Consider the following 25,323-nt stretch of genomic DNA (forward strand, 5'->3'; position numbering starts at 1 on the left):
GAATAAACTTCAAGAACTTATATTTCATAATCAATAAAATTTTATCGCCTGAGAGTAACTATTAGTTGTCTAAAACGGATTAAGATTACAGTCAACTCATGTCTGGATGATGACGTCACGAATCGATACTTGCATGGAATGAACGAAATACCTGTACTGAAAAATATTGTCTGTTGAGTAATTTACTGACTTTTGTAACAAATCTGCTACCCCTTGCTTCGCTACAACGTGCAGCAACAGTCTCTGAGACTAGTGTAGTTGAGTCCAAAGACTTATGAGTTGAGTTAGTGAAACACATTTCAAAACTTATGTCTGGGAGTCATAGTCACCCAGGACACACTAGAAAATGTTTGGACAGGACACTCGTTCGCATCCCCAGTCTCTCCCTTATTAGTAGCCTACCCACTCCCATTGGTGATCATTGCCATATTCAACTGTGACCAGTCTGTAAAACTTACATGCACAGGGATTCCAATGCAGATGACTTGGCAGTTAGTGTCAGGCCATCACAGTTGTCCTATTTACTCTGCAGAATTTTGTAAGCCAGTAGTTTGATGACGTCTCATGCTATGCAATAACCCTTCCAAACACGAGTGGAGAACCCTACCAGGCTGATCTATCACACAAGAAATCCCTCCAGTACCACATGCAGAGGTTTTCCAGTAGATAGCCAGTAAGCGGACAGAACAATAGTCTTCCCTTGGTCGCCATGCATACCTCTCTCCCTGTAAGCTACTACTCTGCTATTGTCTTAATGAGTGTTTGGTCCATGAGTGTTCCATTGTAGCTGGACGTCAACTCAACCCTCTACCTGGAGAGCTTGCTCAACGTGACCAAGTTCCTGATGGACTACTCCTTTGGTCAACTGCGGCAGCCCATCAACAAGACTTCATGGACCACCCATGGAGCGTCAGCTACTGTAAACGCCTTCTACGACCCCAGTGAGAACTCCATATGTGAGTACTCTGTACTGTAGCTTCTGTGCTACCTGAAAAGTGCTGTTTGCAACATACAAGATTTGCACAATCCAAAGGGCACTTTTTGTGTGTCATATAGTTTACACTTCTAAGATTCATTGCTTTTATTACTGCTGAGAGTATATGACACATTACATCAATTTTGTTTTTTGTTTGTCTCATTCTGTAATGATGAGGGTAATTGCAGAGGGGGAAGGCGTTGATTATCTCTTTGTTCTCCCAGACAAACCAAGCAAGATAGAAGATGGAAGTGAGATGTGGGAGATCCAGTTCATATGTGTGTGTGTGTGTGTTTGTGTGTGTGTATGTGTGTGTTTGTTTGTGTGTGTGATTGTGCGCGTGCGCACGCGTGCGCACGTGCATGCATTCCAACATAGTCCTGAAAAATGACTTCCAAGGAAAACTTAGATGATGGCCTTTTCCACTTTGCTTCACACACAGACGACTCAAAGGTCTGTGCCCAGAGATCTGTTTCTTGAAGCAGTACGACACAGTTCTCAAAAGACCTTGAAAATTCACCATCGAAGATCAGGTTTCTGAGCTCTGTTAATCACACCACCTAATGTGTGATAGCATACAAATGATTTCTAAGTGCAGTCATTGTAATCTTATTGTAATGATTTTCTGTTATTTTGGTATCAATTACATATTTTTATCAAATTTAATGACAATTAATAAACTTTTAATCATGATTGATTAAGAAAAATTAACAACCTATAAAATTAATTTAATAAATAATTTAAAACAGTAAATTAATATACAATATTTTTATTTATACTATTATATAACTAACTATATAGTAACACTAATATTAGTGTATTACTATAAAATTATAAATTATAAATAAAGTATTTAAAACATAACAAAAAAATCTGATTATATGCAGTGAATTCTTGGGATATGACAAAACAAGACTTGAAGCCAGGCATGTAGATTTATTGAAGTTGTTAAGTTTCAGGTATGGAGAAGGTCTAAAAATAAATAAATTGGGGTGTAAGAAAGAGCTTGCAAAAAAAAAAAATTCTTTGTTTTTACTGTTTATTAGAAAATAAATTAAAATTTGTTAGAGGGATACAAATGGTCTTGTTGTTCAATGAATATAACTGCCCCATCTATAACACTGTTCAGTCTTTAGAAATCTTTGATTTGATGTTTCACAATTTGTACCCAATTTTATTTTCTTGAAAATAGTAGCATTTTCATTCAATTATTAATTGAAAGTAAAAGTTATTATCTTCAATAGAAATTATGATTCCATATAGTTGGATTGGAAATGGAACGTGAATCAGACTTCATTCATGATGTCTATGGAGTGTTTTATTATGCTAAATATTTAAAAGGAAACAGTCATAAGAGTATGGGCTTACAACCTGTATCCAAAAGTGAAAGTGAGTTAGCCATTTATTGGTGAAATTAGCAATAAAATCTGGAACTCTGCTTCACTAGAAGTACTTTTTTGCTTTAAAAATTTTCAGTGGCAGCCAGATAATAGAAAAGGCTACAATCAAGAGATAGAAAAAATATGTCCCTAACAATTTTTGTGTTTTGCATCTCCCACATATTACAAACTGGGAGGCCAGAATCATTGTGTAAAGTTTACCACTGCCCAGGATAGTTCAAGTCTGGTGATATCGGTGTCTTAATTTGGCTGTCTTGAATACAAGATGCCAAGCTACAGAGCTATCTGAAAAGTTGTGATATGCCCCATGTAACAGCAATGTGGTCCAGATTTGAAATTAATGTATCCCTCTACCATAGGAACATTCATCCCTATAAATATTACACACTAAAGCTTAGTTGAAACTTTTCCTAAAAAATAGCTAGTTGTAATCTGAATTAATGGTCTAGAATAGAAATATTCCCATTTACTTTCAGTATAGTAACATAATTCCTCGCATTTCACCTCCATTTACAACATTTCGTTTTTAACGAAATCTGTCAGTGTACAAATTTTGCTATTATTATTGCACAATAATCCATAACAACTCTTTCTCCAGCATACCATGGAAAAATAATAATCCTATTATTCGTATGTAATGAAAAAGAATCATCATATCTTGAGAATCACATCGATGCTGCTTCACATTTAAACCTCTCCAGTCTGGTTTAAGTTTTTCACTTAAAGATGTCACTCACGTAGACTATCAAAAGTTTTCTGTTGAAGTGCTTCTGATCCACAACAGATGGCACTCGCCTTGCTATCGCCAATCGTCTTTTCCTCTGTCCTGAGCATAGCCTTATGGTATTGCCTAAAACCTACCTACTTCACTTCCTCTGTAAAAACTTACATCTTGCTTGAGATTCTTTGTTTTATCATTAATTAGTATATTATCAAGCATAGACATTGATCCTTGTGCACTCCATTAGACTTGTGATATATCTTTCTTTCTATAGAAGTATTAAAACTATTGAAAGAAGCATATTGGTGTAGTTCCTGCCAATTATTATTAAGAGTCCTGTCTCCAAATAATCCTACTATCCCTGGTACAGGTAGGTTTCGAGCCTGTAATATAGCTTTACAAAAGATGGAATATATTCTCTCTCTTCTAATTTACATTCAAACCCATTCACCAGTCCTGGCCTATCAGAAACGGCATTTTTTCTGGTAGAAACCTATATCGCGTCTTCCCGCTGTTTAATTGCAGATTATTAAACATTTGCCACATTCTCTATGACCATTTCCTCCTAGTCAACCAACACCACTGTCGGTCTTGGCCATATTCCTGCAGCATCTTCATCACGACAGTGTAGTTCTATCACATTTTTATTAGCCTTGGCAACAAATGGAATTCCTGAACACACTCCCCTAAACTGACAGCAAACACCACTCTGTTTCAAAGTCAATCTTTCCTTTTATTTTATTGAGGATATCTACCGCAAAAGCGTGCGCCCCTGGTAGCTGAGTGGTTAGTGCGATGGAATGTCGTACCTAACGGCCCGGGTTCGATTCCCAGCTGGGTCGAAGACTTTCTCCACTCAGGGACTGAGTGCTGTGTCACCATTTCATCCCCATCGACATGAAAGTCGCCGAACTGGCATCATTTCGAATGACTTGCACCAGGCGGACGGTCTACCCGATGGGAGTCACAAGCCATTTGGCGTTTACATTTATCCCAAAAAACAACTTTACCGTTCGCAGAGGAGCGAGTAATACCTGAATTCTGTTTTCTAATATTGAAACGTGCAATGGAACTTTCCACTTCATTGGTTTCACCAATTTACCTTTCATCCCAACAATATTCACTGCTGTTACTGGTGTGGTCAGCAACTTCATCTGCTTAGCCATTGACTCATACCATGTCTGTGATATCCCACACACAACATTTGCATTGTCTAGGTAAGCTTTCATGGGAACACCCCTATTTCAACTTAGCTGAGTGAATAGGTGGTTCCCTTTCACTTCCTCCATGAGGGACCTACTCTGCATCTAATGATCTTGCACTAACGTGCAGTCACGTACCACAGTCGACTACATCCATCTAATCTCGTTCTTCACATTTATGTATGCTCCACAGATTTCCCAGTCTGTCCAACAGTTTCAGACTGCAACGCCCTTCCAGATATTTTGCCAGTATTACTTTATCCATGACTGACTCATCACCATTATATTCGGAGTAACTAACTTACACACCATCTTCAACAGAAACAAATAACTGCATACTATGTTTCCGTTTCCACTCATACTCGTTTTCCACTTTTTCTTCCTATTCAGACATTCATTCTCTCCTCTTCCTTCTCACACTACAGGCTATTCTATCAATACTGACACTCCACGTGTTTAGCATACTATACCTGTCATTTCTATTGCACACTCTTATCTGGTGTATTAAATCTGCTGTAGTTTCTTGGCTCTTCAATGGTTTAAACTCCTTGAATACTCCCAATAAAATTAATAAATCCATTAGTGCGTTGGACTTGCATTGAGAACACCATTTCAAATCCAGCCATCCACATTTAGGTTTTCTGTCACTTCTCTAAATCTTTTTGTGCAAATGCTGGTATATTTCCTTTGGAGAGGGTATGGCCAGTTCCCTTCTGCAACCTTTTGTAATCTGCGCACATGCTATGTGTCTCTAACAAGTGTACTGTTGACAGGCTCTTAAACTCTAATCTTCCTTCAAGTCTCATATGTCCTTCCACTTCATCATATTTAGACCACAGTTTGAGCCAACAGATATCTTCATATATGCTGTTCTGCTTTACACAACTACTATCAATTCTAAAACCCCTGTGATACGCCCTCTTGATGCTAATTTCAGAAAGCTGTTCAATTTGATCAATACATCTATCAAACACCCCAATTCCAGTCCTGCATCCCTAGAGGAGCGATTTTCCCTTCATTTAAAGCTATATTTTGAGCTGTCTGATTATTTCCATTCCCAATAACCCTTATTCGTCCTCCCCTTCTGCAGCTAAAAGAACTCGCCGCTTCATCTCTATTCTCCTTTCAATCTCTTTGTTCCTTCCATTAGGTCCTCCAAATGTGTGGTGCCTTGTGGCTTGCCCCCTCCCCCCTCCCCCAGCTCACAATGTTGCTCCTATCCAGCCTCAACAGGAGATAATCCATGTTTCCTGGCCACACTCTCTCAAGATGAGTTTACCCGTCACTTCCGTCTAGGTGTTCAACATTCTCATCTGTATAATATATCTGCTCCCAGTCAAGATCGACATTCCATGTGTTTGGCATTCTACTCCTGTCGTTTCTGTTGTTTGCACCCATCTAGTCACGTAAATTTTCAGTAGTGTCTTTGCTTTAAACTCTCTGAACACTTTCCATCAAATTAGTAAATCTCTCAAAACTGTTTCTAGGCAACCACCATTTGCTACACCTGTGTAGGCAATTTATTCTCAGGACCAAGCCATAACTGCCTCAGCATCCAATTCGTTACAACAATATTTTATCTTAGTAACTCACTTTTAAGCTCTCTATCTGTGGGATACTGCTCTTCCCTTCCAAGAAATACCTCAATACAGGTTGCTGCTTATCGTTAAACAAAAATCAGACAAGAACACCGGCTCATATTCTGATATTAAATCGCAGATTACCGCGACTTCAGGTGCCCTTCTATGTTCTTCACTATTCAGATGACATTTTATAAAAGACGCTTTTTCTTTATCTGATCAATATCTAGGTAACACATTACGAAAATCTTTCAGAAACCCTACAGGATGCTTATTTTTCGTAGGACGAAATACACAAAACGTTTTATAACTAACAAGCAAGATTTCTGCAAGTACAATTCTATTACTATTAATATTACTATTACTGATTGTTTTATTGTATTCTTCTTAAATATATTGTTCAAATCTTATGCATTTATTCTCTATCAACTGGGACTATATGCTCATTTGCGTCTCAATCACTTCATAGATCTCATTACAAATATGTGTAAGGTACACATCTTGGGAGACTAAACAGACGGGTCAGGGGACACTCTGGATAGGAAGGTGTGACGTGGTGATCATACTGACGGATGTGGGCAGGAAGTGTGGCTATCAGAATGCGTGGCAAACGGAGCAAGGGAGTTCTCTGCTTGATTCTCAGACATGGGGAAAGACTGAGCTGATGGCCTGATGGGAGCGTGGGATGTGACATGAGGAAAGAAGCATTGTCATGGGTGTGAACAGCTGGTGACCAGAATGTGTGGAGAAGTCTGAAGGATGACGTTATCGAGCAGTGGATGTGTGGTGTATGATGTGATAGCATCAACAAAGTTCTGTCTGTTTCAGTAACTCTCTAAAGTCCCAGCTATGGGTTCCATACGCCAACTGGGAGCGTCTGTGACTACATGTCCACTAGTTTGGATGTGTTTCTGTTAACCTCCCTCACTAGAAAGTTCATATGGTTTCACCTGATCAAATGTTTAGTGTTCCTTTCGTACCATCTAGGTTTGTCATTTGAACAAGAGAAATAGGCATGCTGTTGAATCTTAGTGAGTAATTACTTGATGCTGGTGGTGGAGACTCTGCCCAGATCAGCTGTACATGTAGTGATGGAGGTGTGTGTGTGGGTTCCACAGTGTTCCCAGCAGGCATCCTCCAAGGAGCCTTCTTCAGTGCTGACCGCCCCAAGTACATGAACTACGGTGGCATCGGCTTTATCATTGGCCACGAGATCACACATGGCTTCGATGACAAGGTACCTACTTTTTTTTTACATACTTTTAATACTACACACTTATGTGGGATATAATTGTGGAAATGTCTTGAAATGTGAAATAGTGAACTTGACAGAAAACAGGAAAATGGTACTTCATGACTACAATAAAAAATAAAATTATTTAACTCACAGAAATACCTAGATATAACCATCTATGGGGATACAAAACAGAATGATATACGCTTAGCTGTAAGTAAAGCAGGTGATAGACTTAAGTTCGGTGGCAGTATGATGGGTAAATGCTATATGTCTACAAAGGAGATGCTTGTAAGACACTTGCGCCACCCATCCTAGAATATTATTCAGGTGTGTACAGACCAGTTCCAGATAGGACTGACAGCGGATACCAGATGAATACAAAGAAGGATGGCACAAATGGTCACAGGTTTGTTTGACTCACACAGATATTGAAAAATCTGAAGAGGGACACGCTACTTACAAAGTTCAGAGAAACAGCATTAAACCAACAATCTTCGAACTTAGCACAGCTCTGTAGACATCACTCCTGTAGGGATCCTCAAGGCGAGATTAGAATAACTGCAGGATGGATAGAAGAGTTTAAGCAGTTATTCTTCTGCACTCCATGTGTTAATGGAACAGAAGACAGACAAATATATTGTACAGTGCGGAGTACCCTCTCCCATGCACTTTTCCGTGATTTACAGAGTATGGATGTAGATGTAGAATTAGGCCATAGAAAAAGTTTCATAAATAAGAAGGAAACGAATTATGTAATAAAACTGACTGCTGTACCTTTATCTACTGTCTTTACACGGTGTGTTGGAACGCTGTGATGTTAACTTCTATCATATCACCACACGGCACTAATATAATATGGCCAACATCGGAATGCAACACACTGATGTTGCTGAATTAATTACTTCAGAAGAAAATCTTTACCTAAAATTCATCCGATAAGGAGGCCTTAGCGACTGGCAGTCTTTGACTTGTTCTTTTTTTTCATTTTTTTTTCTTACATGATTTGAAGGACAGCGACCTTACATGTAGTCGCTGAATCGATCTCCCTAGAGGCAATTTTACTTTCAGTTGACTTCTACATTTATTACCAAACTAAAATGTTTAACAACAAATTTAAGCATAATATTCATAATAAATTAATATTTGGCACAAAACTGCGAGATGCTTTATTACTGAATGGAAAATATATCTGTGTGAATAATACTGTTAAATTTCTAGAAAAATTGCCTGTATTTCCTGTTTTATGTCCCACAATTTTCTGTCTAATTTTAATTTATTTTGTCTACATTTTCATGCAACTGGTTGTCAAAAATTTAACTTTTCATTCAGATTCAGTGTTCGTTAATCAACCCACCACTATAGTTCAATTCGTTTAACTTGGCGGTTCGCGCGTGCCCGCCCAGACGTGGGAGATTGCTGCGTTGCCAGTTGTACGCGCCAAGAGGAGCAGCGCCATAGTATAGTTCGCAAACTTACGTTTAGGGGGGAGCGCGCAGTTTATGAAGTAAAGCCACCACGGCCGCATTAACCCTTTCGCTGCTACAGAGACGCGCTCCCTGCATTCTGCGATGTGCGCGATTTTGTCATCATTGCACTGTTCGCCTGTGCAGACACATGGTGTTTCGACTGCTTTGACACACTTTATCGTTCGATTTCACAAAAACTATTTGGCCCAAAAAATTTTTTTACACACCATCTTGACTGATACCTTCCCCCCATAAATGACTTAATTTTGTTTCGATGTTCAACGCAGTTATTGTGCAGCATTAGATGTAGTAAACCATCGCACGAAATTTTGAAGAGTTCACAGAGGTATAAGTCCATAGCGTATACTTTCCGTATGGTCGATTTTAGTTGCCACTAGAAATTTCAAAAAATTACATTTAAACGAATAAAATTCATGAAGTAAGACACGTCAATATTGTTTTTAAAATAAAGAAGATATTAAGCATTGATCAAGGTTTGAACTCAGAACCTACCGCTTAGCAGCCATACACTTTAACCATTACGCTAACACAGCTCGTCATTCAATGAATCTCCCAGAGGACTTTAAAACATCACGCAAAATACTGACAAACACTGTTGGTATGATTATGAATTACTCACGTTTCGTCGAAGTACAATAGGAAATAAACAATTACCGTTGATCTTTATTGCGAAAAAGCGGTTAGTGAGAATGATACAAACACCTTTCTTGCTATCGCCTGAATTAGGGGGCCTATTGCTTGTTTAGTTTAATTAATTAATAGAATATGGAGCAATTGGTATAAAGAATGTTTTTTCCAAACTTTCTATAAAAGGAAGTCTGCTATCAAGACATTGCTTTTGTTCAATTACTTTATTTATGACTGAACGTTTCTAAAACTGAAGACACTCGTCCGTGCTCTGCACTGCAATCGAGCTCTGGCAACGTCGTTCTCTGTTCATTGGCTGACTGTGTTTTGTGACGTCAGATGCGCAGAACGAACCTAAACTCGGCCGCCGTCATAAATGACGCGCACTTTAGTAAGCTGGATTGCATGAGGCAGCAACATTCACAGTGTTACCATAATCTCTGTGCACTGGTCTTGCTTACTGTGCGAGCGGTACTGGACTGTCGTATGCAAATAGTACCTTGCACGTAGCTGCTGACACATGCAATGTGGCCAGCATACATACAGTATGGTAGCACTTACATGGATTGCTTGGTAATGGACCTTGTTCAGAAGCTGGTCGCCATTTCAATAAAAACAAACTTCTGCGCAACTTTGACAGTTTTGTAATGTCATTTGTTAATTAATATTTTAGTCTAATTATATACAAGTGAAATAAGAGCGAAGAAGAGGAAGTTCCAATTGGCAAGTATCGAAGCACTGACTTTCCAACTGCAGACTTGCATGCTACTCACTGAGGCAGTCAAAAATGGTCGAAATATTTTGTACTCAAGAGCAGTAAGAAATACTCTACGTCTACCTCTCCGAGTGTTTTTGAGAAGTTTTGCATAGTGATATAGAAGACTGACGTCGTAGAGCTAACATTCAGAGCCTGTAAGTACCGAAGAGCGCCAGGTGGTGCTGTCTGGCATCCAAGATGAGGTTCGTAGTGATCGTCCTCGAATTGCTTCCATGGCAGGCAATAATGAAAGATTTGACACGGTAAGGGACAGGAAACACTTACTACTTAAATGAAATTCGAAAAAAAAACTGCTGTTAGGTGTATTGCCATACCCAAACGTGTTCAAAGCTCATGTTCTTCCATATTTTGTGCCTATTTGGTGTAGTGTTTAAAGATCTGACGTCACAAAGTTGAGAGCAGAACAGTCACCGAAAGACGAGTATTCTGGCAGGTTACATAAGCTGGTTCCATCAATACGAGCTTGAAACTACAAGAATATGAAATGACACCATTTAAAGTTGCCATAAAAATGCAACCACACTTTACTTTTACTTTATCACGTCCAAGGAAGTTGTTCCAAAATTTTCGGCACAGTATTGGACAAAGTCAATAGCAGTGTTGTTTCTCACCTGTAGATACTCGAGGATTCGCTTATAAGAACTGATAGGGCAATGAAATTTCTATGTCATAACCTGCACCACACCACAATCATAGAAAATGTCGTTGTCAGCTTGTAATCCCCACATTAGTAGATTTGTCTTAACTGGCGCAACATCTATCCCTAGTCTGTTGATGATCCCCCAACTTTTCTGCTCCCACTGCACACATGTTGGCCATATTCTGCTCCACACCACCATCATAGACAATGTCGTCGTCATCTTGTAATCCCCACCTTGGTAGATTGGTCTTAACTGGCGCAACATCTATTCCTAGTCTGTTGAGGGTCCCCCAAATTTTCTGCTCCAGCTGAACACATGTTAGCTCAAGTTCTTATAGTGCGTACCATTCAAGAAGTTCTGTGGCCACATGCTCTTCAAACTCCTTCTAGACTTTAATCCTGTTGGAACTATGAGGACTGTGTGGCTATGAGCCTTATCTCCCTATCTTCCACCCCGTCTAGGCCAATTGCCTTATGTAGAAATGGTGGATTGTTATGCTGTTGGTTACAGCACGAATAATGGTATTTATTTAGGGATCCTTATCACCTTCATTTATGACCTTAATAGGAGTGAGTTGTTATCCTATAGGTTGGGGGGGGGGGGCTGAAAAGAGTGTTTATTTATGGTCCAATTTATTACCCAATTTATGATCCTTATTATTATACTTTACTCCCTAATTGAGTTGGTATGTTACCCTATTTCGGGAGGAGGCAGATTAGAGTGTTTCTTTAGGATCCAGTTTATCATCCAGTTGATGTTATTGCTATAATTTACTATGCAATTAGGATCGGTCATCAGCCTGTTGTTAGCAAGAGTGTTTATTTAGAAACTTATTGGTATAATTTGTGATTCACTTGGGTTTCCATTGGATTCTTGTCATTATAGTTTATCATCCAATATAACATCCAAGCTGGCTGCCCCAGTGACATCTCAATCACACATAGCTGCCCTAAACTGTGGACACATAAATTCTGGTATATATCCACCCTAAAGGATGTTACCTCCACACCTATCATATGATGGTGGACACAAGCCAGTGAAAACACTCGGTAATTTTGAAAACATCCAAGCAAGGACAGCTTGTTTAACACATTTTGAACTTTTGTATATCTATTGTTTCGTTATTTAAACATTCATAGTCCTACTAAAGCACATTTGGAAGAGTCAACTTGTACATAATAAATTGCAATCCAATAATATCAGTAATAAAACGCCCAGGGGGAGGGGAGTGGAACAGAGCATGGGGAAATTTGTAACAATTTTACTCTAAAAAGGTGATGTATGAGACAAAGTGTCATGTAGTCCCCATTGCTCTATAGTGTAAATTACTAGTAAAACATAATTTTTTATCCTAATACAGAGGCTTTAGCCAAAGTAAGACAAGTGTCTCAAAAATAATACAAATAACCTGAACATGGGAAAAACATTGCTTTACTTTACTAAAGAGATCATACTATTCCAGCTGACAGGTGCCCCTGAAACTGCAATTTATACCAGTAGTGTCAATATGTTCCCTATAGATAATTTTTTACTGCTATAGAGCAATTAAGTTTCAGCTGTGAGTTTTATACTCGAAATCTTATGCATTGTGATAAATAATTCCAAGAGGTTTTATTTTGCATGATTGAAGTTTTTCTTTCATTTCATGAATCTATAAACTTACGTATTACAGTAAGCAACCTACATATGTTTTGCATGCATATTGTTACTCTTTACCCAAAGACACATAGTCTGGCCGAAATTTAGAGTGAATATTTATTAAACTACGAATTATTCCTTTTCCATTCATTTCATATACACATACATTATGCACCAGTATTTGACTGTGTTTAACTTGGTAAGAGCACACAGTAGCCTTCAAAATGTAAGGGCATAACTAGAAGTGACGAGATGATCATGTGACCAGAAGTGTGAAAATCTTATATGTTCAGAGTATATAACAGGTCTTGATAACCACAGATCATCAGTCTTTTGCTGTAGTGGGAAGTGTCAACGTGCCTCACTCCAAGTATTAAACATCTGTCAGCTACTGGGGAAGAAGATGAGACCTACTGATGAATACCGCTCTTTGTACTTATTATTGGAGAACCAGTATAATGTTGTTATTGACGCTGGTAACATAAATTACACCGAAAATGGCATGCCCCTCAGGAAAAAAAGTTTAAACCTGCTAATACCCATTATCGAATAATTTTGTGACAACAGTGGAATGGCTAAAATCTGTGAACAGGTGGACTGCCGATAATAGTTATATAAGAGCAGCCCTGTTATGTTAAAGAATAAAAATTTAATAATTGCCTTTCTCATAAATTCTTCAATTTCACCTCTGTGAGACATGATGTCAAGGTGAAAGTACCATTTCTCCTACATTAAAGAAATAATATGACGGCAAGAGGCATATGGAAAATATGGCATGGAAGCACAGGAAAGATTTTCGAGAAAATGTACAAATCCTGTGGCTATACCATATAAATTGGTTCTGGCTGGCACTAAAATGAATATTATAATGGGCTAACGGCCTGGAATATGCAGTAGCTTCGTGTAGATGACAATTACTTTGTGGATCTGTGTATAATGCAAGATTTTGCTTGAATTTTAACAAAATGGTGATGAGTGATTATGTAACATCGAACTGCAATTTCTCTGTGCAAGAAAACTACAAAGGAAATAGTAATATGATTGTGAACAATGCTAAGACAGTTGGTATGGACTGTTTAACATGGATCAACTCCATTTTTAGTCTAAAGATGAGTAATACGTATACTAAGTCGTATCACAAGCCCATCAGTGAACAAAGATATTTCTCACCATCTTATCAATTCAAGTCCCATGAAATGCATCTATGGGAGATCTTTATGTCTTATTTGACTAAAGAACTTGGTCTTATTAGACTAGATGCTTTTATTCATAACTATGGAACGGATTTTGTGTTTGATCTTGAGGAAGACTACCTAAGTGTAGTAAATGCTGACAAATAGTATTTACAATAGGTCTCACGGTACTCTGTGCCAAAGACTTACATGTGATGTAATCTATCATATAGCTTACAAAACAGTTATTGTTTCTATTTAGCAGTGTTCTGCTAGTTGTATACAGGGAAATTAGAACACACACACAGTGATTGGTCTAGAAGTAAAAGAACAAGAAATGATTGTAAAATATATTTTGTCTGCCTATAGTTTTAATTATTTATCTGTAAACTGTGTGGAGATTTATGTAAGTCCAACATCGTGTTGGTGTCAGGATAAGCTACTCAATATATATTTTAAATTTATTAATTACAGTTTCCATAAGAGTTGCCTATAATATTTTTATTAATTAGTAGTTTTGGGCTGAACATAATTATAGCAGTCACAAACAGACCATTTCGATTGCTCATGAAAACAATAAGACCATACCAGAAATCAATATTAGCATAAGTTGTAGGAGATGGTACAAGTGTTTGGCAAACTGGTTGCTGTTTGTCTAACTTCATTAATCAGAAAAGTTCCGCAAGGAGTGCCACTAAGATTAGCAGACACATGCTCCACTACCCCAAAATGATGCAGTTTTAGTAATTCTAGAAATAGGCCCACTGGTCAGTAACCACTGAATCAATCTTTTGTCTGTCAGTCCTTTTGACTGAAGGCTGATAAAGCGACATTTTTGGGGAAATTCCTGATTTGATTGACTGTTACAAGTGTAAATTTGGCAGTTGATGATTGGAGTGATGACATCACAGTTACAAATAGTCTGCATAAACGAATTATGTTGGTCACAGATGCATCTTATATATACCCATCCAGCATCAACGATAGCCGGAAGATGGCGCATTGGAGCACCAAAACTGGTAGCTACACAATAAATGAGATCATAAGGACAGCTGTAGGGATTCCATTTTCTTACAACTGAATCAAATGGTTTTTCTAGACTTGACACTGTGTTGATGCAAGGGATGATGTGAGTGTTGATTCTAAGATGTTACAATAATTGTGGAATAGCTGTTTATGGTGGAAATGCTCCTGGCGTAATTCCCTATCCTGAAGGAACCCACCAGACAGTGACTGTTGAGGGGGGTATTATGATAGTGGATCCAGTAGCAGAAACAACTATCTACAATTCAGAGATATTCTATGAAATGAACAAGTACAAAGCAGATTCTATGGTATCAGTAATACCAGTAATAGCAGTACCTGGGTGATTCGTCAAGGATTTGGTTGTAGTTTTGTAGTGCAATTAGACAGTTGAGTATTTTTAATAAGTACCATGGATAAATAATAAATACATGCATTTATTATTATCACAAAAGCGTCAGTTTTATAGAGTATCTTAGCTGGTCAGACTGGACATTGTAATTATGAATAATAAATTAATAAATATACTGACAGAAAACAATCAAAATGCCAAAAAGGAAGTAACATAGAGTATTAAAATTCTGGGAATACAGTTGTCCAGACAAAATGTAATTAACATTCCAAGATCACAGGTTAATGTATGCATGTGGTAAATCATTGCAAATGTAAAATGCTGGTGCACTAACTACCGATGTAATTGCCAGGATGTTGAATGGAAGTGTACAGACAAGCACACATTATGTTATACAAGTGATGATCATCAGTGAGCCAATCTGCAAGTTTTTCTAAAAATTAAGCGACGTTTTTGGGGAAAATCCTCATTCAATTGACTGTTACAAGTTTAAATTTGGTCTTGCGCCTCATGAACGTTTCAGCCTGTCATTCTGTTCCATTCCTTGGACAAAAAGACCTCCTGCCTCCAGAGAAACAAAGCGGATTTACATTGGGAAATTATTGAGCCATCAAACAGCCCTTACACCAGTCCACTTTTAGCAGTAACCAAACTGCATGAAGAAATACGATTTGTACTCGATGCTAGAGGTATTAAGTAATATTTATGCCACTCTGAACCAGAATTTAAATGTCAGAAGAACAATTACTAAAATTTCATGCATCAATGTAAGGGCCTCTTGCTGGCAATTTCCTTTGGAGAGGAACTCCTGAAAATACTCTGTCTTCGTTTTCGCTGGTAAAAGTTACCAGTTTAAATTACTACCGTTTGGTTTGTCTGTCAACTCAGGTTTATTCAGCACAGCTCTGCATAGGCATGTTACTCTTGCCCAAAAAGTACTGCAGGTTTTTAGGAAACCACAAGTTACTTCTAACTTACAGAAATTTAAGTTTAGTATAAGTTATATGGCCATATCAGTAATCAGTAAGGCACCTTGCCTGATCAGGACAAAATTAAAGTAATCACCAATTTTCCATTTTTCCAGTGGGGAAACTGCTCAAGACTTTTTGGTTCCTTTGTTCTTTCTAATAGGCATTTCATTTATGACCAGATCCTCAGTATTTCCTGATTCAGAGAGAATATGAGGTTTATATGATATGATTTTACAGATAAATGAACACATGTGACTTGAGTCATGTACCACCAATGAATGTAGTTTTCTGATACACATTGATGTGATTTGTTGCTTAGCATAGCTGTAGTGAACATATTTGTGTTAGGAAGCAGATGTTTTGTTTTCTTCATGTTAGGATAAGATGTTTCACAGTAGTACTCAGATACACCACATGTTGTTTACTTGGACTACGCGTTTTCGTAGGTAACCTGTACTGTTGAATTAGGATAAAGGGGGGTGGGGTACTTACATTCCTCATGCAAGTTATCTGCGTGAAACGTTGATAATGTGCAGTTAAGGTCTATTTGTCAGTGATATAGTACCTTGTTCTGAGCAGTCAAGAATCTACCCTATACTTCTTCCCGAAATTTCAAGTATAATCTCAGTGCATAGTTTGCCTGCAAAGGACCCATAGCGTTAACAGAATAAAAGCCGTGATTTTCTGGGTCCAACTTTCAATGTAAAGTAGCTATTGTGGGTCTTCCTATTTAAGAAGATTACTCTGTATGTCTATGAAATTAGAGTTAGTTCGATTTCGACTGATGCATAATTCTTGTTGAATCTTATTTACTATGACCATGTTTACTCCAGTAAATGTGTAATTTATTACACTTCCATTACAAGAGAGATGTTTCCATTGACAAACGTGTGTTGGGGGCCATGATGTTCATGCCTACTTCACAATTACTCGTTATGTCTTATATCATATGAGCATGCATATGTTAATGTTCTGTAAGTTTGAATGGCCTAAGACTCACTTGGTTCACCATGTGAGGTCTGTGGACTGAATACTCCCTGTGTCATTGAACGTGTATTAAATTCAGATGTTAAAACTACTGTTCATTATGTTATTTCGTCAAAGTGTCATGTAGGTTTCACTGTGTGACAGCATATGACAGAAGCAAATAGAACAGTGTTTATAAAGATATTTGGCGGATTTTGGTGTAATACTTTTGTACTAGGAAATTGTGCAGTTTAAGAGATACACTACATTGAAGATCTCGTCAAAACGAGCCAGTTTTAATATACCCTGTTGCGCTAATGTGTCAGTAAATGAGACACCGATGAATAAACATCCTATTATTTAATAATTACTTGTGGAGATCCAGTATGTAAACTTTTTTAGAGTCCATTGGCACCACATTTCCAATCACTAATGTTGCAGCCTTCCTCAAAAGTTCACTTTTTTTACATCAATGGAAAATAAAAACAGATAATCCCAAGATATAAATAATAAGAAAAAGGCTATATTAGCCAGTCAAAAGCATCATTTATGTTTTTCTGGTTTAGAACATGATGCTTTATCTTCCCACCTCTCCCCAAAATAGTGCTTTGTCAGGTAGTGAAAGTCCTTTTTGGTGCCGCCGCTCACATAGCCTCATTTAGTCGTAAGAGGAACTGTCAACTATCACTAGCTTGCCTGTTCAGAGTAATATTTTAGCTAACATGTCTTTTGTACAATTATAGAACAACAATACAGTCAAATTAGATTTGTAAATATTTAACTTGAGAGTCCATTACGCCTTGCACCAAGTGTGGTACAAAGATAGAACTTTGATCATCGCCAATAGTGGGGGATGTTTGTGTGCACATGCATGCATGATGTCATATTTGTCCCAGAAACCCCATTACCTTGCTACTAATATTCCTAAATATTTATGAGTGTCTGTGTGTCCAGCTGCCCTCCTAGTATACAATGAAGCGCCAAAGAAACTGGTATAGGCATATGAATTCAAATACAGAGATATGCAAACAGGCAGAATACCGTACTGCTCTCGACAACGCCTATACAAGACAAGAAGTGTCTGGAGCAGTCGTTAGATCGGTTACTTCTGCTACAATGGCAGCTTATCACGACTAAGTGAGTTTGAACGTGATGTTGTATACGGCACACGAGCAATGGGACACAGCTCACCGAGGTAATGATGAAGTGTGGATTTTCCTGCACAATCATTTCACTTGTGTGCTGTGAATATCAGGAATCCGGTAAAACATCAATTGTCTGACCTCATTGTGACCAGAAATAATTCCTGCAACAATAGGACCAACAACGACTGAAGAAAATTGTTCAGTTTTATAGAAGTGCAGCCCTTCCGCAAGTTGCTGCAGATTTCAGTGCTGGACCATCAACAAGTGTCAGCATGCGAACGATTCAAAGAAATATCATTGATATGGGCTTTAGTAGCTGAAGGCCTACTCGTGTACCCTTGATGACTGCATGACACAAGCTTTACACCTCACCTGGGCTGGTCAACACTGGCGCTGGATTGTTGATGACTGGAAACATCTTGTCTGGTCAGATGACACTCGTTTCCAATTGTATCGAGCAGATGGACATGTACGGGTAGGGAGACAACCTCATGGATCCATGGATCCTGCATGTCAGCTGGGAACTGCTCAAGCTGATGGAGGATCTGTAATGGTGTGGGGCATTTGCAGTTGGAGTGATATGACAAGCCTCATATGTCTAGATATGACTGTGACAGGTGACACATACATAAGCATCCTGTCTGATTACCTGCATTCATTCATGTCCATTGTGCATTCCAACAGACACGGACAATTCGACACAATGCGACACCCCACACATCCATAATTGCTACAGAGTGGGTTCAGGAACGCTCTTCTGAGTTTAAACACTTCTGCTGGCCACCAAACCCTCCAGACCAGGACCTTATTGAGTATATCTGGGATGCTTTGCAATGTGCTGTTTAGAAGAGATCTCCACCCCTTTGTATTCTTAAGGATTTATGGACAACCCTGTAAGATTCATGGTGTCAATTCCCTCCATCACTACTTCAGACTTTAGTCGAGTCCACGTCATGCCGTGTTGCGGCACTTCTGCGTGCTCGCAGGGTCCCTACACGATATTAGGCAGGTGTATCCGTTTCTTTGGTTCTTCAGTATATTACGAGTATCTATATTGCCAGTCTAGATCTTACAAGGAGAGGCAACGACGTTGAGATCACAGATTTGCTTAAAACTTAGTATGTCTCTAGTCGCCCAGTAAAACAACATAACGTGCAAATAGTAAGGTGCACTACTCTGGCAATTCAGAGAAAATCAAAAGAGAAGTTTTATTGGTGTATTATATTATGCATGTGCCTGTGCGTAGGTGCTGGCTGTTGGAGTTAATGGTGGTCAAGTGGTTAATGCATAGCAAGACGAACGTGTATGAGGCGACGGTTTGACTCCCACTGAAACCTTCATATTTGAAGTTCCAGTTTAAGTTCCATGATATTCAAAAAATTTGCAGTCTCGCTATTCGTTGTTGCTACATTAGCAATGTCTCACCACTACGCAGGTTAACTGCCAAATGAGACCTGGCTTCGTGTCCACTGCTCGAAGTAACAATGTTCTGGTTACCTTACTAGACTGAGTGTATATAGGACTTCACAAATCGTAACAGGCATACATTTTCAGGAAAACTCAATTCATTTCATTTACTTGTCGATAGTTATAAATATGTTTCTTCTAATAATTAAATTTAATTAAAATGGTAAGTAGTAGAAAACATTATATTCACTAAAACTTCATGCAAATACACGTGGCTTTTTTAAAATTATATTACCTCTCAAATAACATATACGTTAAATAATATGACCAGTGATGAAAAAATCTAAATTAAAATTTAAGTTTGGGAAGGAGTCGAACTGTCACCTCACACTGGCTCATCTTATAGAGCTCAAATGCTAATCACTTTTTTTTAATTTCATTTTGTTTCTTCATGTTTATTGCATTTGTTTGTTGTGGACGTCCCATGACACCTGGTGAAGCTCATTCACTCAGTTTTGTTTATTACAGAGGGCAGCCATCTCTCTGACTGAACACACTGAGTTACCATGTCAGCACCACTTCACCACCATGAACTCTACCAGGTGGCACATATACATCAGTTACATAATACGATCTAGAGCAGTGCTCCTTACTACTTGCACACAATGTTGTTTTAATGGCCTGCTACAGACGCACAAAACTTAAAGTAAATCTGTGAACCCAATGTTTTGATCTCCCCTTGTTAGATAAAATGCATTTACTTTTTAAATATTTAGTGTCTTGACAAAACAGTGGTTCTAATGACAAAGCATGCCCCTGTTCACCACGTGTCCACTTCGCACTGTGAGTTTTAAACAATCATGCGCAAATATCACCAGGGTACATACTGATCATTTGTTTCATTTACACCATTCAGATCGTCTGAATACTTTTAGTAAGGCCAAGATGGCAGCTCTGCGGCCACATACTTATTGGCTATTTCATTTACACAATTCGGATAATTTGGATATTTTGAACATATCCAACATGGCTGCATGATGGCTACATGCTTTTAGGTCATTGAGGATAACATGTGTTCATGATCAATATTCACGTCCAATGTACTATTTCTCTGAGAAACCTCATTGCTTTGCTACTAATACTGCTACATATTTAGGAGTGTCTGTGTGTTCCAACTGCCTGAGTACCTATATTGTCAATCTAGATCTTGAATAAAAGGCACATACTTTTAAAATATTTAGTCTCAATGAATTTTGTTTGTAACAAATTGATGTGAGAGAGAAGGTCCGTGTTAGTTTCTCAGAAACTGACTAAACATTTTTATCCTGTGCAGGAAGAACATGATCATATGCATAGGGAGGAAATGCTAAATCTTACTGAGAATTAAAAATTTTTTTTACTTCATCCTAGACTGTTGTATTGAAATAATTTTAATTACTGGGAATTAGTTGGTATTTTTTGTACAATTTAAATAAAATTGGTTTCAGCTCACTTCCCAAGGCATACAACTACATTGATTTCTATGTCTACCTTTCTCTTGATCAACTTGAGAACTGACTAAATAGCTTGAGTAAAATGCTGATTTTTGGAATTGTAGAACAGCTTGGCCAGCAAAATCCTATGGTAATCAACAGACAGAACCATCAGAGCAACTCTTGTGTTTAATTTATATTGATATCCTTCCTCAATTCATTCTTTAAGGTGTAAAATCTGGCTTGTGTCGTCCTTTCAATGTCTGAAACCTGCTTGTTGAGCTATGAGTTTTTATTCTGTGAGTGGTAGCAGTCTTTCTAGTATTGGTCTCTCATATAATTTGAATTGATTTACAGTAGAGATTCTTCTGTGTTTTGCTACCAGTTTCCCACCTGAAGTGCAATAGGGTAGCTTGAGACTCTGTCCATCCCTTAGCAAAGCTGTTGGCAGCCTTCAGCTGTTATTCGACATGACTATTGTTAAAAATTTAATCAGTGTGGGAACGAGGGCAACCCAAAATCGGATCCTAAACATTTTGACTATTAATCAAAGAAGTTACTCCTAGTGCTACTCCACAGTGGATGACACTGGGAGATATTGGAAGAAGGCCACAGGAAATGTAGTCCATCCATAAAGACAGTTATTCAAACCCTCGTTTGACCAATGCTTTAGCATTGCTTCACATTCTAGAACCTGTACCAGACAAGATAGTTAGAGGCAATGGAAAAGATACAAAGAAGAGCAGTGAATTTTGTCACAGATTTGTTTAGGAAGTAGGAAGACATAACAAAGATGCTCATCCAGTACCAGTGGCATTTGTGCAAAATTACCACGTCAGTATGTTCCTATAAGGGTCAACCAAAATGTCCCTTCATCCTATGCATAACTGGCAGTAAGACCATGAAAGAAAAATTGCAAGACTGCAACTCATATGAAGGCTTACCAACTGTTCCTCCCATGCACCATTCAGGAATGGAACTGGGAAGGAGGGCGAAACAATGTAGATGGCTAAGAATCTAGAAAAAATGGCTATATTATAAGTATTTTTAACACAGCTTTAATGTTTCAACCATCTTCAGGGTCGTCGGTATGACAAGGATGGTAACGTGGTGGACTGGTGGGACCCTGTGACTCGTGACAAGTTTCTTAAGAAGGCACGCTGCATCATCTCACAGTACGGGAATCTCACTGATAAGCAGACAGGCATGCACGTGAGTAAACCTGCTGGTCCGGCCTAGCGCCTCCTTCTCTGAAAATATTGCTCACCCTCCTCTTTAAAGAAAACAGTAGCCATACTGGTCCAATTCTTGAACACAATAAGCCTTAGTTTCTCCTGTTTCCGTAATCACAATTTGGATGAAGATTCTCATCATACAGCTAATTTGACTTATCACATTCTGAAGGTGCACATCTAACGTGACAGCTGTAGGCCAATTTGCTAACTACCATTCTGATGCAATGCACCTCCCATACTGAACTCTCCCATTTCACTAATTATTTCAGTGAAGATGGATTTCAGATACTATAGTGGACTGGTCAAAAAAATGTTCAGATGTGTGTGAATTCCTAAGGGACCAAACTACTGAGGTCACTGGTCGCTAGACTTACACATTACCTAAGATAACTTATTTTAAGAACAACACACACACACACACACACACACACACACACACACACACACACACACACACACACCAATGCCCGAGAGAGGACTCAAACCTTCAGTGGGGGTGGGGGCGGGGAGGTGGCGGGGGGAGGGGCACGACACAATCCGTCGCCTCAAACCACGCGGTCACTCTGTGCTGCAATCAACTGGCCCATTTCATTCATTACCACTCTGATGAAGAGACACCTTATTTGGCCTACTTCACAGGTCAACATGCAGATGCAGATGCGTATGATTTGAAATAGTTGACTGCCCCATTTTAATAGTTACTATTCCAATTCAGGTGCACGATACCTAATACTTTTGAGTGGTCCCACTTTACTTATCGATGTGCCAGTCAGGATGCATCTTATCTGACTGCCCCACTCGACTAATCATTTCAGTGAAAGTGGATGTCACATGATAATTTTTTCTGATTCATTTGAATACTAAACATGCTTGTGAAGATTCATCTTATCTGGGACATTTCAGTTTTCTCATTTGACTGATCGCCATTCTGATGAGGGTACTTCACATCTCAGGCATTTTACTTTACGAATCCCACATAATTTGGCCACTATACATTCTGTAATTCTGTACAATTAAGATCAGTAAAAACGTGTTCTTCAATACATATGTTATTGGATACAACGGAACATGCACTCTCCTTCATTTCACTCTGTTTTCGCAATCATGTACATAGGTAAACAGCAGAAGACTACAAGCAGAAGCAAATGATGGTGGTGAGTGATGGTGACTGATAGCGGTGTGTCACGTTGCAGCTGAATGGGCTCATCACACAGGGGGAGAACATCGCAGACAATGGCGGCATCAAGGAGGCGTACCGCGCCTACCTCGCCCTGGAGCGCCGCACCGGCCAGCCAGAACTGAGGCTGCCCGCGCTGCCCAGCCTCTCTCCACGACAAATGTTCTGGGTGTCCGTCGCACAGGCCTGGTGCTCCAAGTCAGTAGAGGGGTCCCATCCCTGACACTCACTCAGTACATTCTATTTCTGTGGTAGTGAAACAGTACTGGCAATTCATAGCAATTGAAAATGGAGTCACTGCAAATGGCTGAAGTGGCTTCACTAGGTAGTAAAGAAGGAACAGATTATCCTGGATGGGGCGTAATCATCAGATGTAGAAGTAACTTGGGGAATGCTCAAGAAAATTATGTTGGAATCTTTGCCGTTCATGTTGTATATTAATGACATGTCAGACATTATTAGTAATAACCTCACACTTTTCACAGATAACACCTTTAGCTGTAGAACTGTCTAGAAACTGCATAAATATTCGTCAGGTCTTGATAAGATATTAAAGCAATGCAAAGATTGACCACTTGCTTCAAACGTTTAGAAAACAATCTCATAAAATAAGAGTTCATAGTATCTTATGACTAAAGTAACAGTAAGTCACAATAGTAATAAGTAAAGAAGCAATTTTAACTGATGAATCTAGGAATACACTACAACAACCTACATATTACTCGTATAAGGACACAAAAGACAAGATTAAATTATTTAAGCAGTCATTTTAACAATACTCCATACGTGAATGGAATGGGCTGAAACTATAATACAAGGTCCAATAAGTGTGTACCCACTGCCACGCACTTCATAATAGTTTGAAGAGTGTAGATATACAACAGATGTTTCTTCTTAATGTCTTTCAGGATTTCAGAACACTGTTTCAAAACTGCAGGGCATACAGAAAACAGAGACACGTCAATGGATAGAGCATCTCTCCAGTTTTTTAAGTCACACCGCAGGTTCTCAGTATGGAGACAATTCGTGTCATGGCGAACATCATTACATGCCTGAAATTCACTGAATTCACTGGTACAAACTGCCTACAACGGCACAACAGTAGCGTGCTTCTAAAATTTGTTCAGTGGGTTTCCTATCTGCACGTATGAACTAATTCAGTGCAGCAATATTGAGCAGACTGCTTATCTACATCTTGTGACAAGCTTCCCTCCAAAGCGCAACTCCTCCATAACGACGCTTCAAGAGATGCCCTGTCGATTAATGTTGGTCATTTTCCTGTACATCTTGTAGATTTTCCACTGTCATGTTGTGAAGTACTTACAAATAACCAAATGTAGCAAGGAGGCCAATGATCGAAAATAGTAAGCAGGGTCATGAGGATGTAGTCTGCAGTACTAATGCAGAGGTGAAGAAGGTTTGCACTGGACAGACTGAGATAGAGAGCTGCATCAAACCAGTTTTCAATTTGAAGAACAAAAAAACACATATATGATTGTGTGGTTTATATGTTTCTACACTATGCATGTGCGTTGCAGTTCATATGTACGAGTATGTCCATTTACACAGTGTGAGTGCATCTGTGCACTGTGTGTTTGTGTGTGTGTATGAATGTGTGTATGTATGCATGTATTCAGGTACATTTAGCAGTGTATATGTGTGCTTGTGCAGATGTATTTTTGAACAGTCGGTCTGTAGGTATTAATGCATGTGTGTTGCATGTACACTATGTGGTCAAGAGTATCCAGACACCTGGCTGAAAATGACTTACAGGTATGTGGCGCCTTCCATTGGTAATGCTGGAATTCAATATGGTGATGACCCACCCTTAGCCTTGATGACAGCTTCCGCTCTCGCAGGCATACGTTCAATCAGGCACTAGAAGGTTTCTTGGGGAATGGCAGCCCAATATTCACAGAGTGGTGCACTTAGGAGAGGTATAGATGTCAGTCGGTGAAGCCTGGCACGAACTCGGCGTTCCAAAACATCCCAAAGGCGTTCTATATGATTCACGTCAGGATTCTGTGCAGGCCAGTCCATTACAGAGATGTTATTGTCGTGTAACTAATCCACCACAGGCCGTACATTATGAACAGGTGCCCGATCGTGATGAATG

At 38.8% G+C, this 25,323-nt stretch overlaps 2 protein-coding genes across 4 annotated transcripts in view; one reads left to right on the forward strand and one right to left on the reverse strand.

Annotated features, from left to right (window-relative positions):
• Positions 1–25,323, reverse strand: part of LOC126427022 (zinc finger protein 99-like) — a 458,738-nt gene that overhangs the window by 269,611 nt on the left and 163,804 nt on the right. The gene's annotated exons all lie outside the window — the stretch shown is intronic.
• Positions 1–25,323, forward strand: part of LOC126427021 (neprilysin-2-like) — a 266,242-nt gene that overhangs the window by 238,564 nt on the left and 2,355 nt on the right. For 2 of the 3 annotated variants that reach the window (XM_050089183.1, XM_050089184.1), the window contains 4 exons: positions 788–956; positions 6,998–7,116; positions 21,876–22,007; positions 23,224–23,405. In XM_050089183.1, coding sequence (XP_049945140.1) covers positions 788–956; positions 6,998–7,116; positions 21,876–22,007; positions 23,224–23,405 — 602 coding nt within the window. The remainder of the gene's footprint in view (positions 1–787; positions 957–6,997; positions 7,117–21,875; positions 22,008–23,223; positions 23,406–25,323) is intronic. The other variant, XM_050089185.1, reaches the window with a different exon arrangement.

Source organism: Schistocerca serialis, chromosome 11, assembly GCF_023864345.2.
Source record: "Schistocerca serialis cubense isolate TAMUIC-IGC-003099 chromosome 11, iqSchSeri2.2, whole genome shotgun sequence".
Taxonomy (NCBI): Eukaryota; Metazoa; Arthropoda; class Insecta; order Orthoptera; family Acrididae; genus Schistocerca; species Schistocerca serialis.